Source organism: Notolepis coatsorum (genome assembly GCF_963971535.1).
Source record: "Notolepis coatsorum genome assembly, chromosome: 2".
In the NCBI taxonomy this organism is placed as follows: Eukaryota; Metazoa; Chordata; class Actinopteri; order Aulopiformes; family Paralepididae; genus Notolepis; species Notolepis coatsorum.
In genome coordinates, this window is record NC_140166.1 from 171,377,011 (window position 1) to 171,392,456 (window position 15,446).

Sequence of the window (15,446 nt, forward strand, 5' to 3'; positions counted from 1 at the left end):
CGTTTACTGGTGAACTCTGTGTGGGAAAGAGGAAGGACTGCGAGTCGATAGATAGTTTACAGTACAGTGGATGAAAGACACGCTGAGGCAACATGTGTTGGTCATTTAATACCTCCTGCCATGTTTACACACGGAGAGATATGGGCCAATACCAAAGAGGCCAGAGCGTATTAAACATGTTATTTACCTGCTGGAAGAAGAAAGCGTTTGAGCTTTTCTCTCTCTCTCTCTGATCTCTCTCTTTATCTCTTACTCCCTCCCCATCTGACTCTCTCTCTGACTCTCTCTCTGACTATCTCTCTTTTTCTCTCTTTCTTTCTCTATCTGACTCTCTCTCTGACTGTCTCTCTCTCTCTGACTGTCTCTCTCTCTCTCTCTCTGACTCTCTCTATCTCTCTCTCTCTGACTCTCTCTCTCTGACTGTCTCTCCCTGGATCCGTCATCAGCTCTATTTTAAATCTTTCTAAATGTTCTCATGTACCCCAGTTGCTATTGCTTGTACTTATTTGTGTTTCATTACACGTATATGTACATGCTTACCAACTGTTTCGCCTGTTTTATAGCAACACTACACTCACCGACATCTAAGAAGGGCCCTTCTAAGGTTTCTCCCCTCCACATTGCCTGTGGTGCTTTTTTCCTATTGCTAGGTTCTTAGTGAGTTTTTCCTTACCTTCGCGTGGGGTATGTCTGGGAGTGTTGCATTCATTTATTTATTTTACATTTTATTTTGGATTTCATTGGGTTTTGTTCTTGATTTATTGTGATGTTTCTTCTTGACTTGTTTAAAGAAGACGTGTCCGGCCCATGGGGACATTAACGTGTGTTGTCGGGCCTTACAAATAGATTTGATTTGATTTCTCTCCCTCTCTCTCTCTGACTGTCTCTCTTTCTGACTCTCTCTCTGACTGTCTCTCTCTGACTCTCCCATCTCTCTGTCTCCATCTCTCTCTCTCTGACTCTCTCTCTCTCTCTGACTCTCTCTCTCTCTGACTATCTCTTTCTGACTCTCTCTCTCTCTGACTGTCTCTCTCTGACTCTCCCATCTCTCTGTCTCCATCTCTCTCTCTCTGACTCTCTCTCTCTCTGACTCTCTCTCTCTCTCTGACTATCTCTTTCTGACTCTCTCTGACTCCCTCTCTCTTTGACTCTCTCTCTCTGATTCCCTGACTCTCTCTCTCTCTCTCACTCTCGCTCACTCTCGCTCACTCTCTCTCCTCTCATCCTCTCTGTATGTCTGTCCACAGAGGAGTGTCTTTGCCAGAACGGAGGTGTCTGCGTGGACATGAACGGGACGTGTGAATGCCCCACAGGCTACACAGGACTCTACTGTCAGTTTGGTAGGTGTGACGTCACACCATGTCTGATGGCATCAATGTCACCTTCTTGTTTTAGAATGCTAGTTAGAGCACCTCAAAACAGAGATCATTTTGACAACGCCCGCTGCTTCCATCGCTCCCATACCTTTGTTAAAGGTATAATCTGTAATGCTGTCAAACAGTAATCTCTAAGGCAAAAGAGCCCCGCTTGGCGTCTCACTTTGTTTACTTCTTTGTTTTGGTCTGACTTGTGGGTCGGAGTTTAGTTAACTTATTATACTGTGAACTTATTACACTCTTGGCAGAGCACGAGGTGTGGCCAGCGGTAGCAACCCCTCCCCCATCCCCACTGAACCCCACCCACACATCAGACAAAAACTAAACTGTAAACAAAGTGCAGTACCAAGTTGGTATATTTTGCCTAGAGGTCGCCGTTTGACGATGTTACAGATTCTACCTTTAAATATACAGCATATTTACATTTATATTATTTATGTTTACCGCATAATATATACATATTTGTCTGAATATACCTGCATATAACCCCTCTATATACTTACTTATACACCTGCATATAACCCATAGCTCTGTATGATAGCATGTACAATAATGCTGTATATATACCATATTTTTACATTTATTCTCACCGCATATACAGTATATCTATCCACACCTGTCTGTACCTGCACATAGTCCTTTATTATATCTATATCTGTACATATCCTACTCTTATTAGTTACGCTGCTGGTCAGTATGACTACTACCATACTGTCTTTATACCTGTATTACTGTACATATTATACTACAACTCTGTACATACATCTGATTAGCACGACACTCAGTCGTACTAATTTGTATATTTTGTACCCAGTTTAATCACCTGTACATTATATATTGCTGTTGCACTTTACTGCTACATTTGCACTCTGGTTGGATGCCAAACTTATTTCCGTTGTACTGTACTTGTGCTGTATAATGACAATAGATTTGAATCTAATCTAAAGTAAACATTTCGACACTAAGTTAAACTAGGTTAAACCTGATAAGACCCTATTGTCCAAATATTGTGTATTAAATAAATGTATGAGCATTGAAAGCAGTATGTGAGTGTTGAAAGCAGTATGTGAGTGTTGAAAGCAATATGTGAGTGTTGAAAGCAATACTGTATGTGAGCTTTGAAAGCAGTATTTGAATGTTGAAAGCAGTATGTGAGCTTTGAAAGCAGTATATGAGCGTTGAAAGCAGTATGTGAGTGTTGAAAGCAGTATGTGAGTGTTGAAAGCAGTATTTGAGTGTTGAAAGCAGTATGTGAGTGTTGAAAGCAGTACTGTATGTGAGCTTTGAAAGCAGTATGTGAGCATTGAAAGCAGTATGTGAGCATTGAAAGCAGTATGTGAGCGTTGAAAGCAGTATGTGAGCGTTGAAAGCAGTATGTGAGTGTTGAAAGCAGTATGTGAGCGTTGAAAGCAGTATGTGAGTGTTGAAAGCAGTATGTGAGCGTTGAAAGCAGTATGCAGTGTTTTCTCTTTGCCTCCAGCACCTGCTAAATCCTGAGATTTGTGTGAATGTCTACTCCTTTTCTTTTCATTCGACAACTTGCCTCAGGCCAATCAACCTTTCCCTCCCCAGAGGTCACCCAGACGCCGTGCAGTAACAACAGGCCATGTCCAGACGGGGGGCCTTGTCTGGAGTACGGAGGAACCTACCTGTGTACCTGCCAGACAGGTGGGGCAGAACAGGACCATAAAGACTTCTACCCCTATGGTAAGAGACAGCAACCCAACCATAGGGTATTCTGAAACTCTCGGTTCTGTGTGCATTTACATGAGGGATGTCCGTAGGGTTGGGTACCATTCACATTTGAACCGATACCGGTTCCTGGAGTTTGGTATCGGTACCCAACAGTACCTTTTTTCGGTATTTAACTCTCTCTGTAATACGTTGTATTTTATTATTTTAGTTGTAAAAAAATATCTATTTCAACATTGTTATTTATTTAGAACATTTAGTTATTTATTGTTGTAACACACCACACAAAAACACGCAAAATCTGGCCATCCCCAGTAAATATTATCAAACTCCTCTGACCTCGTCTGGTCTTTCCAAAGACGGGACAGTAATATATATATATTTGTGGAAAAGGCTCCCTCTTGTCTAGTATACTCTTATACTAAACATGTAAAGGTACCAAAGTTTGATCGGTAGTACCGATGTAATTCGGTCGATACCCTTAAAAATACCAAGTTCGGTACCCAACCCTAGATGTGCAATGAAGGTCCCAGTGAGCGAAATGTCACTGTTTTAACCAGAATAACATCAGATTTTCTTTAATGGATAAGGGAGTCACGCTTCATCCCTTATATACACATTTAAACAGCACCACGACTCCTGATTGTTTGGGCACAGACTCATTTCTTACCTACTGTATAGGGGCCAGTTGCCATAGTGACAAACAGTTTGAAACACCATGCCGGGTCGGTCTCGACGGGTGGCGTCTTCTATTGAAGTCAGCAGGCGGGTTCAGACTTTCTGTTTGGGGAGACGTTTTAAAAAGAAAAGTGATTTATTTTGGTGTTGAACACTCTAGAAAGATTTATTTCCGTCCGACCATAAAATGACAAATGATCTATGCGTTGTAATAGCTGGATCAAGCCCATAATGCTTAAAATGAAAGTTTTTAGGAGCCTCACCCCCGTTGCCAGTGCGATGGAACACAGTCAAGTCTCGCTGTGTGTTTTTTCAGTACAGCCCCGATCGGTCTGCGACTCGTCCCCGTGTCTGAGTGGAGGCTACTGCTACGAGCGGGACGGAGGGTTCACCTGTGAATGCAAGCACGGATACTGGGGGAAGCACTGCGAGAAAGGTTGCACAATTGATACGAAAGATTGATATTGTGTATTCAATAAATGTAATGTGAGCATTGAAAGCAGTATGTGAGCGTTGAAAGCAGTATGTGAGCGTTGGAAGCAGTATGTGAGCGTTGAAAGCAATATGTGAGCATTGAAAGCAGTATGTGAGCGTTGAAAGCAGTATGTGAGTGTTGAAGGCAGTATGTGAGTGTTGAAAGCAGTATGTGAGTGTTGAGAGTGTTGAAAGCAGTATGTGAGTGTTGAAAGCAGTATGTGAGTGAGTGTTGAAAGCAGTATGTGAGTGTTGTGAGTGTTGAAAGCAGTATGTGAGTGTTGAAAGCAGTATGTGAGTGTTGAAAGCAGTATGTGAGTGTTGGAAGCAGTATGTGAGCGTTGGAAGCAGTATGTGAGTGTTGAAAGCAGTATGTGAGCATTGAAAGCAGTATGTGAGCGTTGAAAGCAGTATGTGAGCATTGAAAGCAGTATGTGAGCGTTGAAAGCAGTATGTGAGCATTGTGAGTGTTGAAAGCAGTATGTGAGTGTTGAAAGCAGTATGTGAGTGTTGAAAGCAGTATGTGAGCGTTGGAAGCAGTATGTGAGCGTTGAAAGCAGTATGTGAGCGTTGAAAGCAGTATGTGAGCATTGAAAGCAGTATGTGAGTGTTGAAAGCAGTATGTGAGTGTTGAAAGCAGTATATGAGCATTGAAAGCTGTATGTGAGCGTTGAAAGCAGTATGTGAGTGTTGAAAGCAGTATATGAGCATTGAAAGCTGTATGTTAGTGTTGAAAGCAGTATGTGAGTGTTGAAAGCAGTATATGAGCATTGAAAGCTGTATGTGAGTGTTGAAAGCAGTATGTGAGTGTTGTGAGCGTTGAAAGCAGTATTTCATATTGATACATGAAAAATAGAGCAATAAACTGCATGGCAATGTTGTTCTTTTTATCCTCAGGCCCTCTAGCAAATGTGTTTGACTTTTTATTTAGCTTGTGATCTCAACGCTGTTCCAATGTGTTCCCATGGAGATTAACCCTTTCTCTGCCGGAGCTTATATCCATCCTTGTAGCCTCTCTGCCAGCGCTATTTGTCTATGGAGATGTTCACCTTCTTTGCAGGGCTATAACTTTTTAAATTGTATTTCTAAATTGACATTACTATGGCCCATTCAACATCAATTATCTATCGTTCAGGATGTAGGAACGTTTTACTTTTTCATTCACACATTCATACTAAAATACCGTCCAGAGTATAAATATGTTTTTATCGTTTTCTGCTGTATTTCATAGAACGTGAGATATAGCCATAAATGCATATATTATATGATCAAATGCAGTTTGATACCGATCAATGTTATATAGAAAATTTCAACTGTACATGATCCTAAACGTCATGACTGGTCATCTGCTGGTGACCGGAGGGGGGGGGGGGGGGGGGGGGGGGGGTTGTTTATAAATCAATGGCCGGTGTTAAATGATTCATGTAGTATGGGTGATATATAGATCAGAGCAGTTTGTATGGATAATAATAATCAAAAACGCTGAAACTCATGGCAGCTTCCTCGTAGCGATGGGGGATGATACTGGAGCAAAAAGATCGCTATTATGGGATGTTGATCTAGGTGATCCAGTTCCAGTTTGTATAATACTAATATAAGTCCTACAGCACCAGCCAAGACTCCGTGGGTGAAATGTGAATACTGTACCATGACGAAAATATGAAATATTGATCTCAAAGACGCCGTATAAGAAATGTATTAATTTACCAATTACAAAAAAAACTAAAAAATAAAGTCTATCTATCCGCTATGAAGCATGCCTTATAGTGGCATAACTTGGTGATACAACATATTACTATTCTGTAAGACTTTTCAACGGAAGCAAATATTCTGTGTATTTGAGCTAGAGATGGTAGTGTCTAGATCCCATAGCCAAGAAGGACATTTTTATTGGGAATTGTCATGTGTTGGCCTATGGTTGCGAAGCTGTCCCATCCCTTACCTTAACCTTAACCCTAACCTTAACCACTCCCACTGCCTAGAAATTACAAATGAATGTATAGACGTCCTTCCCGGCTATGGGATCTAGACGCTACCATCAAAGATTCCCTTCCCCCTGTCTCTTCTTTCCAGTTAGACTCAATACCTGTGCCTCAGGCCCCTGCCGCAATGGAGGCTCCTGTAAGGAGGAGGCCGGCAGTTACCGATGTGTGTGTCCCTACAGGTTCACAGGGAAACACTGCGAAGTGGGTGAGTGGCCCCTTGTCTTTACTCTCTCTGTAACCTCTCTCTGTAACCTCTCTGTAACCTCTCTCTGTAACCTCTCTGTAACCTCTCTCTGTAACCTCTCTCTGTAACCTCTCTCTGTAACCTCTCTCTCTGTAACCTCTCTGTAACCTCTCTCTGTAACCTCTCTGTAACCTCTCTCTGTAACCTCTCTGTAACCTCTCTCTGTAACCTCTCTGTAACCTCTCTCTCTGTAACCTCTCTCTCTGTAACCTCTCTCTCTGTAACCTCTCTCTGTAACCTCTCTCTCTGTAACCTCTCTATGTAACCTCTCTCTGTAACCTCTCTCTCTGTAACATCTCTCTCTGTAACCGCTCTGTAACCTCTCTCTCTGTAACCTCTCTGTAACCTCTCTCTCTGTAACCTCTCTCTCTGTAACCTCTCTCTCTGTAACCTCTCTCTCTGTAACCTCTCTCTCTGTAACCTCTCTCTCTGTAACCTCTCTCTGTAACTTCTCTCTCTGTAACCTCTCTCTCTGTAACCTCTCTCTCTGTAACCTCTCTCTCTGTAACCTCTCTCTCTGTAACCCCTCTCTCTCTGTAACCTCTCTCTCTGTAACCCCTCTCTCTCTGTAACCTCTTTCTGTAACCTCTCTCTCTCTGTAACCTCTCTCTCTGTAACCTCTCTCTCTGTAACCTCTCTCTCTGTAACCTCTCTCTCTGTAACATCTCTCTCTCTGTAACCTCTCTCTGTAACTTCTCTCTCTGTAACCTCTCTCTCTGTAACCTCTCTCTCTGTAACCCCTCTCTCTCTGTAACCTCTCTCTCTGTAACCTCTCTCTCTGTAACCTCTCTCTCTGTAACCTCTCTCTCTGTAACATCTCTCTCTGTAAACCTCTCTCTCTGTAACTTCTCTCTCTGTAACCTCTCTCTCTGTAACCTCTCTCTCTCTGTAACCTCTCTCTCTGTAACCTCTCTCTCTGTAACCTCTCTCTTTGTAACCTCTCTCTCTGTAACCTCTCTCTCTCTGTAACCTCTCTCTCTGTAACCTCTCTCTCTGTAACCTCTCTCTCTGTAACCTCTCTCTCTGTAACCTCTCTCTCTCTGTAACCTCTCTCTCTGTAACCTCTCTCTCTGTAACCTCTCTCTCTGTAACCTCTCTCTGTAACCTCTCTCTCTCTGTAACATCTCTCTCTGTAACCTCTCTCTCTCTGTAACCTCTCTCTCTGTAACCTCTCTCTCTGTAACCTCTCTCTCTGTAACCTCTCTCTCTCTGTAACCTCTCTCTCTGTAACCTCTCTCTCTCTGTAACCTCTCTCTCTGTAACATCTCTCTCTCTGTAACCTCTCTCTCTCTGTAACATCTCTCTCTGTAACCTCTCTCTCTGTAACCTCTCTCTCTGTAACCTCTCTCTTTGTAACATCTCTCTCTGTAACTTCTCTCTCTCTGTAACCTCTCTCTCTGTAACCTCTCTCTCTCTGTAACCTCTCTCTCTCTGTAACCTCTCTCTCTGTAACCTCTCTCTGTAACCTCTCTCTCTGTAACCTCTCTCTCTGTAACATCTCTCTCTCTGTAACCTCTCTCTCTCTGTAACCTCTCTCTCTGTAACCTCTCTCTCTCTGTAACCTCTCTCTCTGTAACCTCTCTCTCTGTAACATCTCTCTCTCTGTAACCTCTCTCTCTCTGTAACCTCTCTCTCTGTAACCTCTCTCTCTCTGTAACCTCTCTCTCTGTAACCTCTCTCTCTCTGTAACCTCTCTCTCTGTAACCTCTCTCTCTGTAACCTCTCTCTCTGTAACCTCTCTCTCTGTAACCTCTCTCTCTGTAACCTCTCTCTCTCTGTAACCTCTCTCTCTGTAACCTCTCTCTCTGTAACTTCTCTCTCTGTAACATCTCTCTCTGTAACATCTCTCTCTGTAACCTCTCTCTCTCTGTAACCTCTCTCTCTGTAACATCTCTCTCTGTAACCTCTCTCTCTGTAACCTCTCTCTCTGTAACCTCTCTCTCTGTAACCTCTCTCTCTGTAACCTCTCTCTGTAACCTCTCTCTCTGTAACCTTTCTCTCTGTAACCTCTCTCTCTGTAACCTTTCTCTCTGTAACCTCTCTCTCTGTAACCTCTCTCTCTGTAACCTCTCTCTCTCTGTAACCTCTCTCTCTGTAACTTCTCTCTCTGTAACATCTCTCTCTGTAACCTCTCTCTGTAACCTCTCTCTCTCTGTAACCTCTCTCTCTGTAACCTCTCTCTCTCTGTAACCTCTCTCTCTGTAACCTCTCTCTCTGTAACCTCTCTCTCTGTAACCTCTCTCTCTCTGTACCCTCTCTCTCTGTAACCTCTCTCTCTCTGTAACCTCTCTCTCTGTAACCTCTCTCTCTCTCTGTAACCTCTCTCTCTGTAACCTCTCTCTCTGTAACCTCTCTCTCTCTGTAACCTCTCTCTGTAACCTCTCTCTCTGTAACCTCTCTCTCTGTAACCTCTCTCTCTGTAACCTCTCTCTCTCTGTAACATCTCTCTCTGTAACCTCTCTCTCTGTAACATCTCTCTCTGTAACCTCTCTCTCTGTAACCTCTCTCTCTGTAACCTCTCTCTCTGTAACCTCTCTCTCTGTAACCTCTCTCTCTCTGTAACCTCTCTCTCTCTGTAACCTCTCTCTCTGTAACCTCTCTCTCTGTAACCTCTCTCTCTGTAACCTCTCTCTCTGTAACCTCTCTCTCTCTGTAACCTCTCTATGTAACCTCTCTCTCTCTGTAACCTCTCTCTCTCTGTAACCTCTCTCTGTAACCTCTCTCTCTCTGTAACCTCTCTCTATGTAACCTCTCTCTATGTAACCTCTCTCTCTGTAATCTCTCTCTCTCTGTAACCTCTCTCTCTGTAACCTCTCTCTCTCTGTAACCTCTCCCTCTGTAACCTCTCTCTCTCTGTAACCTCTCTCTCTCTGTAACCTCTCCCTCTGTAACCTCTCTCTCTCTGTAACCTCTCTCTCTCTGTAACCTCTCCCTCTGTAACCTCTCTCTCTCTGTAACCTCTCTCTCTGTAACCTCTCTCTCTGTAACCTCTCTCTGTAACATCTCTCTCTGTAACATCTCTCTCTGTAACCTCTCTCTCTGTAACCTCTCTCTCTGTAACCTCTCTCTCTCTGTAACCTCTCTCTCTCTCTCTGTAACCTCTCTCTCTGTAACCTCTCTCTCTGTAACCTCTCTCTGTAACATCTCTCTCTGTAACATCTCTCTCTGTAACCTCTCTCTCTGTAACCTCTCTCTCTGTAACCTCTCTCTCTCTGTAACCTCTCTCTCTCTGTAACCTCTCTCTCTGTAACCTCTCTCTCTCTGTAACCTCTCTCTCTGTAACCTCTCTCTCTCTGTAACCTCTCTCTGTAACCTCTCTCTCTGTAACCTCTCTCTCTGTAACCTCTCTCTCTCTGTAACCTCTCTCTGTAACATCTCTCTCTGTAACCTCTCTCTCTGTAACCTCTCTCTCTGTAACCTCTCTCTCTGTAACCTCTCTCTCTGTAACCTCTCTCTCTGTAACCTCTCTCTCTGTAACCTCTCTCTCTGTAACCTCTCTCTCTCTGTAACCTCTCTCTCTCTCTGTAACCTCTCTCTCTGTAACCTCTCTCTCTCTGTAACCTCTCTCTCTGTAACCTCTCTCTCTGTAACCTCTCTCTCTGTAACCTCTCTCTCTCTGTAACCTCTCTCTCTGTAACCTCTCTCTCTGTAACCTCTCTCTCTGTAACCTCTCTCTCTCTGTAACCTCTCTCTCTGTAACCTCTCTCTCTGTAACCTCTCTCTCTGTAACCTCTCTCTCTGTAACCTCTCTCTCTGTAACCTCTCTCTGTAACCTCTCTCTCTCTGTAACCTCTCTCTCTGTAACCTCTCTCTCTGTAACCTCTCTCTCTGTAACCTCTCTCTCTCTGTAACCTCTCTCTGTAACCTCTCTCTCTCTGTAACCTCTCTCTGTAACATCTCTCTCTCTGTAACCTCTCTCTCTGTAACCTCTCTCTGTAACCTCTCTCTGTAACCTCTCTCTCTGTAACATCTCTCTCTGTAACCTCTCTCTCTGTAACCTCTCTCTGTAACCTCTCTCTCTGTAACCTCTCTCTCTGTAACCTCTCTCTCTGTAACCTCTCTCTCTGTAACCTCTCTCTCTCTGTAACATCTCTCTCTCTGTAACCTCTCTCTCTGTAACCTCTCTCTGTAACCTCTCTCTCTGTAACCTCTCTCTCTGTAACCTCTCTCTCTGTAACCCCTCTCTTTGTAACCTCTCTCTCTGTAACCTCTCTCTCTGTAACCTCTCTCTCTGTAACCTCTCTCTCTCTGTAACCTCTCTCTGTAACCTCTCTATCTCTCTCTCTCTGTAACCCCTCTCTCTGTAACCTCTCTCTCTGTAACCTCTCTCTCTGTAACCTCTCTCTCTCTGTAACCTCTCTCTCTGTAACCTCTCTCTCTGTAACCTCTCTCTGTAACCTCTCTCTCTGTAACATCTCTCTCTCTGTAACCTCTCTCTCTCTGTAACCTCTCTCTCTCTGTAACCTCTTTCTCTCTGTAACCTCTCTCTCTCTGTAACCTCTCTCTCTGTAACATCTCTCTCTCTGTAACCTCTCTCTCAGTAACCTCTCTCTCTGTAACCTCTCTCTCTGTAACCTCTCTCTCTGTAACCTCTCTCTCTCTGTAACCTCTCTCTGTAACCTCTCTCTCTGTAACCTCTCTGTAACCTTTCTCTCTGTAACCTCTCTCTCTGTAACCTCTCTGTAACCTCTCTCTCTGTAACCTCTCTCTCTCTGTAACCTCTCTCTCTCTGTAACCTCTCTCTCTCTCTGTAACCTCTCTCTCTGTAACCTCTCTGTAACCTCTCTGTAACCTCTCTCTCTGTAACCTCTCTCTCTGTAACCTCTCTCTCTGTAACCTCTCTCTCTGTAACCTCTCTCTCTCTGTAACCTCTCTCTCTGTAACATCTCTCTCTGTAACCTCTCTCTCTCTGTAACCTCTCTCTCTCTGTAACCTCTCTCTCTGTAACCTCTCTCTCTGTAACCTCTCTCCCTGTAACCTCTCTCTCTCTGTAACCTCTCTCTGTAACCTCTCTCTCTGTAACCTCTCTCTCTGTAACCTCTCTCTCTCTGTAACCTCTCTCTCTGTAACCTCTCTCTCTCTGTAACCTCTCTCTGTAACCTCTCTCTCTGTAACCTCTCTCTGTAACCTCTCTCTCTGTAACCTCTCTCTCTGTAACCTCTCTCTCTCTCTGTAACCTCTCTCTCTCTCTGTAACCTCTCTCTCTCTCTGTAACCTCTCTCTCTGTAACCTCTCTCTGTAACCTCTCTCTCTGTAACCTCTCTCTCTGTAACCTCTCTCTCTCTCTGTAACCTCTCTCTCTCTGTAACCTCTCTCTCTCTCTCTCTGTAACCTCTCTCTCTGTAACCTCTCTCTCTGTAACCTCTCTCTCTGTAACCTCTCTGTGTAACCGCTCTATCTCTCTCTCTCTGTAACCTCTCTCTCTGTAACATCTCTCTCTGTAACCTCTCTCTCTGTAACCTCTCTCTCTGTAACCTCTCTCTCTGTAACCTCTCTCTCTGTAACCTCTCTCTGTAACCTCTCTATCTCTCTCTCTCTCTGTAACCTCTCTCTCTGTAACCTCTCTCTGTAACCTCTCTATCTCTCTCTCTATGTAACCTCTCTCTCTGTAACCTCTCTCTCTGTAACCTCTCTCTAACTTCTTTCTTTCTTTCTTTCTTTCTTTCTTTCTTTCTTTCTTTCTTTCTTTCTTTCTTTCTTTCTTTCTTTCTTTCTTTCTTTCTTTCTTTCTTTCTTTCTTTCTCTCTTTCTTTCTTTCTTTCTTTCTTTCTTTCTTTCTTTCTTTCTTTCTTTCTTTCTTTCTTTCTTTCTTTCTTTCTTTCTTTCACACTGTGTGTGTGTGTTTGTGTATTTGCCTGCAGAGGTTCAAAATACACACAATACACACAATACAAAGATATTGACATGCATTATAACATTTCTCGCAGTCGTTTGAGCAAAGCAACCAAAGTATTTGTTTCTTTTTGAGTATGTGAGCAGTGAGCACATGCGCAACACTGTGTGCGCATGTCTGCCAATAAACACCAAATCCATGAGGCTTTTCATCCGTGCAATTTAGACTTTTCCAACTGTGTGTTGTGCAACCGCTGCTTGCACAATAAGAGGGAGACCAATGGAGAGTTTGTAGTAACCTTCTATGAAGTTGAATGAAATTCACTTATTCATTAGATTGGGTAACTTTTCCTTCAAAACACCTGCCTAGCTCTTTATTTTCCAGTAATAATAATAATAATAATAATAATAATAATAATAATAATAATAATAATAATAATAATAATAATAATAATAATAATAATAATAATAATAATAATAATAATAATAATAATAATAATAATAATAATAATAATAATAATAATAATAATAATAATAATAATAATAATAATAATAATAATAATTAATAATAATAATAATAATAATAATAATAATTATTATTATTATTATTATTATTATTATTATTATTATTATTATTATTATTAATAATAATAATCAACTTTATTTGTATAGCACCTTTCTTTCATACAAGAATTGCAGCCCAAAGTGCTTCAGAGCAGTAACATAACATAATATTATTTTCCAACAAGGACATACAGTAACAGAAGGAGGCAAAAACGAAATATATATAAATTAGAAAAACAAGAGCAACAAAGTGGAAGTAACAAGTATAAATAATGAATAATAATGATATAAGCTAATTCATAAATATAAATAAATAAATGCAAAAACACTATTGGAGCAACTTTACGGTATGGTGATTGTGCGTTCCGTCATGTTGTGTGTGGTTTTGTCTCGTTCCACAGGGAAGCCGGACCCCTGCGCTTCCAGCCCCTGTCTGAACGGAGGGACGTGTTTCCACTACATAGGGAAGTACAAGTGCGAGTGCACCGAGGCCTTCAGCGGCAGACACTGTGAGACCAGCAGGAGCTCAGCGCAGTCCTCGGCAGGTGAGCAGACATCCTGTAATAACGCTCAGTGGCGGTGCTGCTGCCATGTTGATAACGCAGTGAATGGCCTTTATAGATCGGTTAATGCGGTGGGTATCTTGAGCCGCCAAGTGCAGAGATACTGGACTTCCTATACTGTACAATGTGCACATGCTGTCCGGGCCGGGAGATAACACTTAAAGGCACAATCCGTGATTTCAGCGTGGCAGCCTCTGTTCAAACACTGTCACTCACACTACTGGTTTTGGTAACATAGTTAGAAATGTATTCTTTTGATACAGAAACGTATGACTTTATGAGTCTGTAAACGTCAACAATGTTAACATTGGGGTAAAACAAGTTAAGCTCTGTTAATCGGAATTTGTTGAATAATCCCCAACAGGTTAAACTCTATGTGAATAATCCCCAACAGGTTAAACTCTATGTGAATAAACCCCAATAAATTAAACTCTATGTGAATAATCCCCAATTAATTAAACTCTATGTGAATATATCCCCAAAGTTTAGAGGGTCAAACACATTCTGGATTGTAGCTTTATAGGCCTAAGGTGAATGCAACATGGCACCTCTGTTGACCCACTGTAGCCTCTCTTACTGGCTGTGTTTACACAATATAAATATATTGGATAGAAAAAAAGTTTTACTCTAAAATGTTATTGTCGTGGTCTATGATAGAAGGACTTTTGATGCTGAAAAGGGTTTGTTGATATTTATAAACATTTATGACATATATAACAGAGTAAAACAAACCCGTGTTTTGAGTCACGACGGAAAGTAATTCGAACTCATCAAGATGTATATGGCCCCACATTTAGACAGTCAAATATAAATCCCGGATCGTATCTTTAACTTGCTGCATCAGTATATTCCAGCGTCTCCTCCAGCTTCTACAGATAGTGTGTGTACGTGTGTGTGTGTGTGTGTAACATTGCCAGCACATGATGTCGCTGAGAGTGTTTTTAAAAGCCGCTACTGTGTACAAAGTGTTGTTTTGTGTTTGTGTTGCTGCGCTTCCAGAGCCGGGCTGTGGGCCGCCGCCGCAGGTTAAGAACGCAGAGGTCCAATTTTCCTCCACGGCGCCGGGATCCGCGGCGCTGTACGCCTGCCACCCGGGCTTCACGCCCACGCCCAGGGCCACCCAGAGCATCTGCGGCAGTCAGGGAGCCTGGAGCCAGCCCCCTGTCTGTGAGGGTCCGTAACGCACACCACATGGGCCCCGTAGTCATAAAAACACAACACTACAAACTCTGTGCTTTTTTTTATTTATTTTTTTACAAAAAACAGCCTCTCCCGGTTTTCGATCCCAGAGGAGTCGCAAAAGGGGCAAATGTTACCCTGGCACACTTTCAATGATGACTTACAGTAATTTGGAATAGTTTGTCTTCCCTGAAGTAGAAATGAGTTGCCGGATGAGTCGTTTCAGGAAAGTATTAAGTAATATGGGATGGGTTACAGTCGAGGTTGTAGAGTAGAAACAGATTCAGTGTGTTTACAGCAGGAACAGATTCAGTGTGTTTACAGCAGAAACAGATTCAGTGTGTTTACAGCAGAAACAGATTCAGTGTGTTTACAGCAGAAACAGAGTGTGTTTACAGCAGAAACAGATTCAGTGTGTTTACGGCAGGAACAGATTCAGTGTGTTTACAGCAGGAACAGATTCAGTGTGTTTACAGCAGAAACAGATTCAGTGTGTTTACGGTGTTTACGGCAGAAACAGATTCAGTGTGTTTACGGTGTTTACGGCAGAAACAGATTCAGTGTGTTTACAGCAGAAACAGATTCAGTGTGTTTATGGCAAGAACAGATTCAGTGTGTTTACAGTAGAAACAGATTCAGTGTGTTTATGGCAAGAACAGATTCAGTGTGTTTACAGCAGAAACAGATTCAGTGTGTTTACAGCAGAAACAGATTCAGTGTGTTTACAGCAGAAACAGATTCAGTGTGTTTACAGCAGGAACAGATTCAGTGTGTTTACAGCAGAAACAGATTCAGTGTGTTTACAGCAGAAACAGATTCAGTGTGTTTACAGCAGAAACAGATTCAGTGTGTTTACGGA

General features: G+C 42.4%; 1 protein-coding gene across 2 annotated transcripts in view; it reads left to right on the top strand.

Annotated features, from left to right (window-relative positions):
* The window catches only part of sned1 (sushi, nidogen and EGF-like domains 1), a 72,815-nt gene that overhangs the window by 24,881 nt on the left and 32,488 nt on the right, over positions 1-15,446 (top strand). For both annotated transcript variants that reach the window (XM_084307674.1, XM_084307673.1), the window contains exons 11-16: positions 1,248-1,340; positions 2,949-3,083; positions 4,063-4,182; positions 6,294-6,410; positions 13,247-13,390; positions 14,408-14,581. In XM_084307674.1, coding sequence (XP_084163800.1) covers positions 1,248-1,340; positions 2,949-3,083; positions 4,063-4,182; positions 6,294-6,410; positions 13,247-13,390; positions 14,408-14,581 — 783 coding nt within the window. The remainder of the gene's footprint in view (positions 1-1,247; positions 1,341-2,948; positions 3,084-4,062; positions 4,183-6,293; positions 6,411-13,246; positions 13,391-14,407; positions 14,582-15,446) is intronic.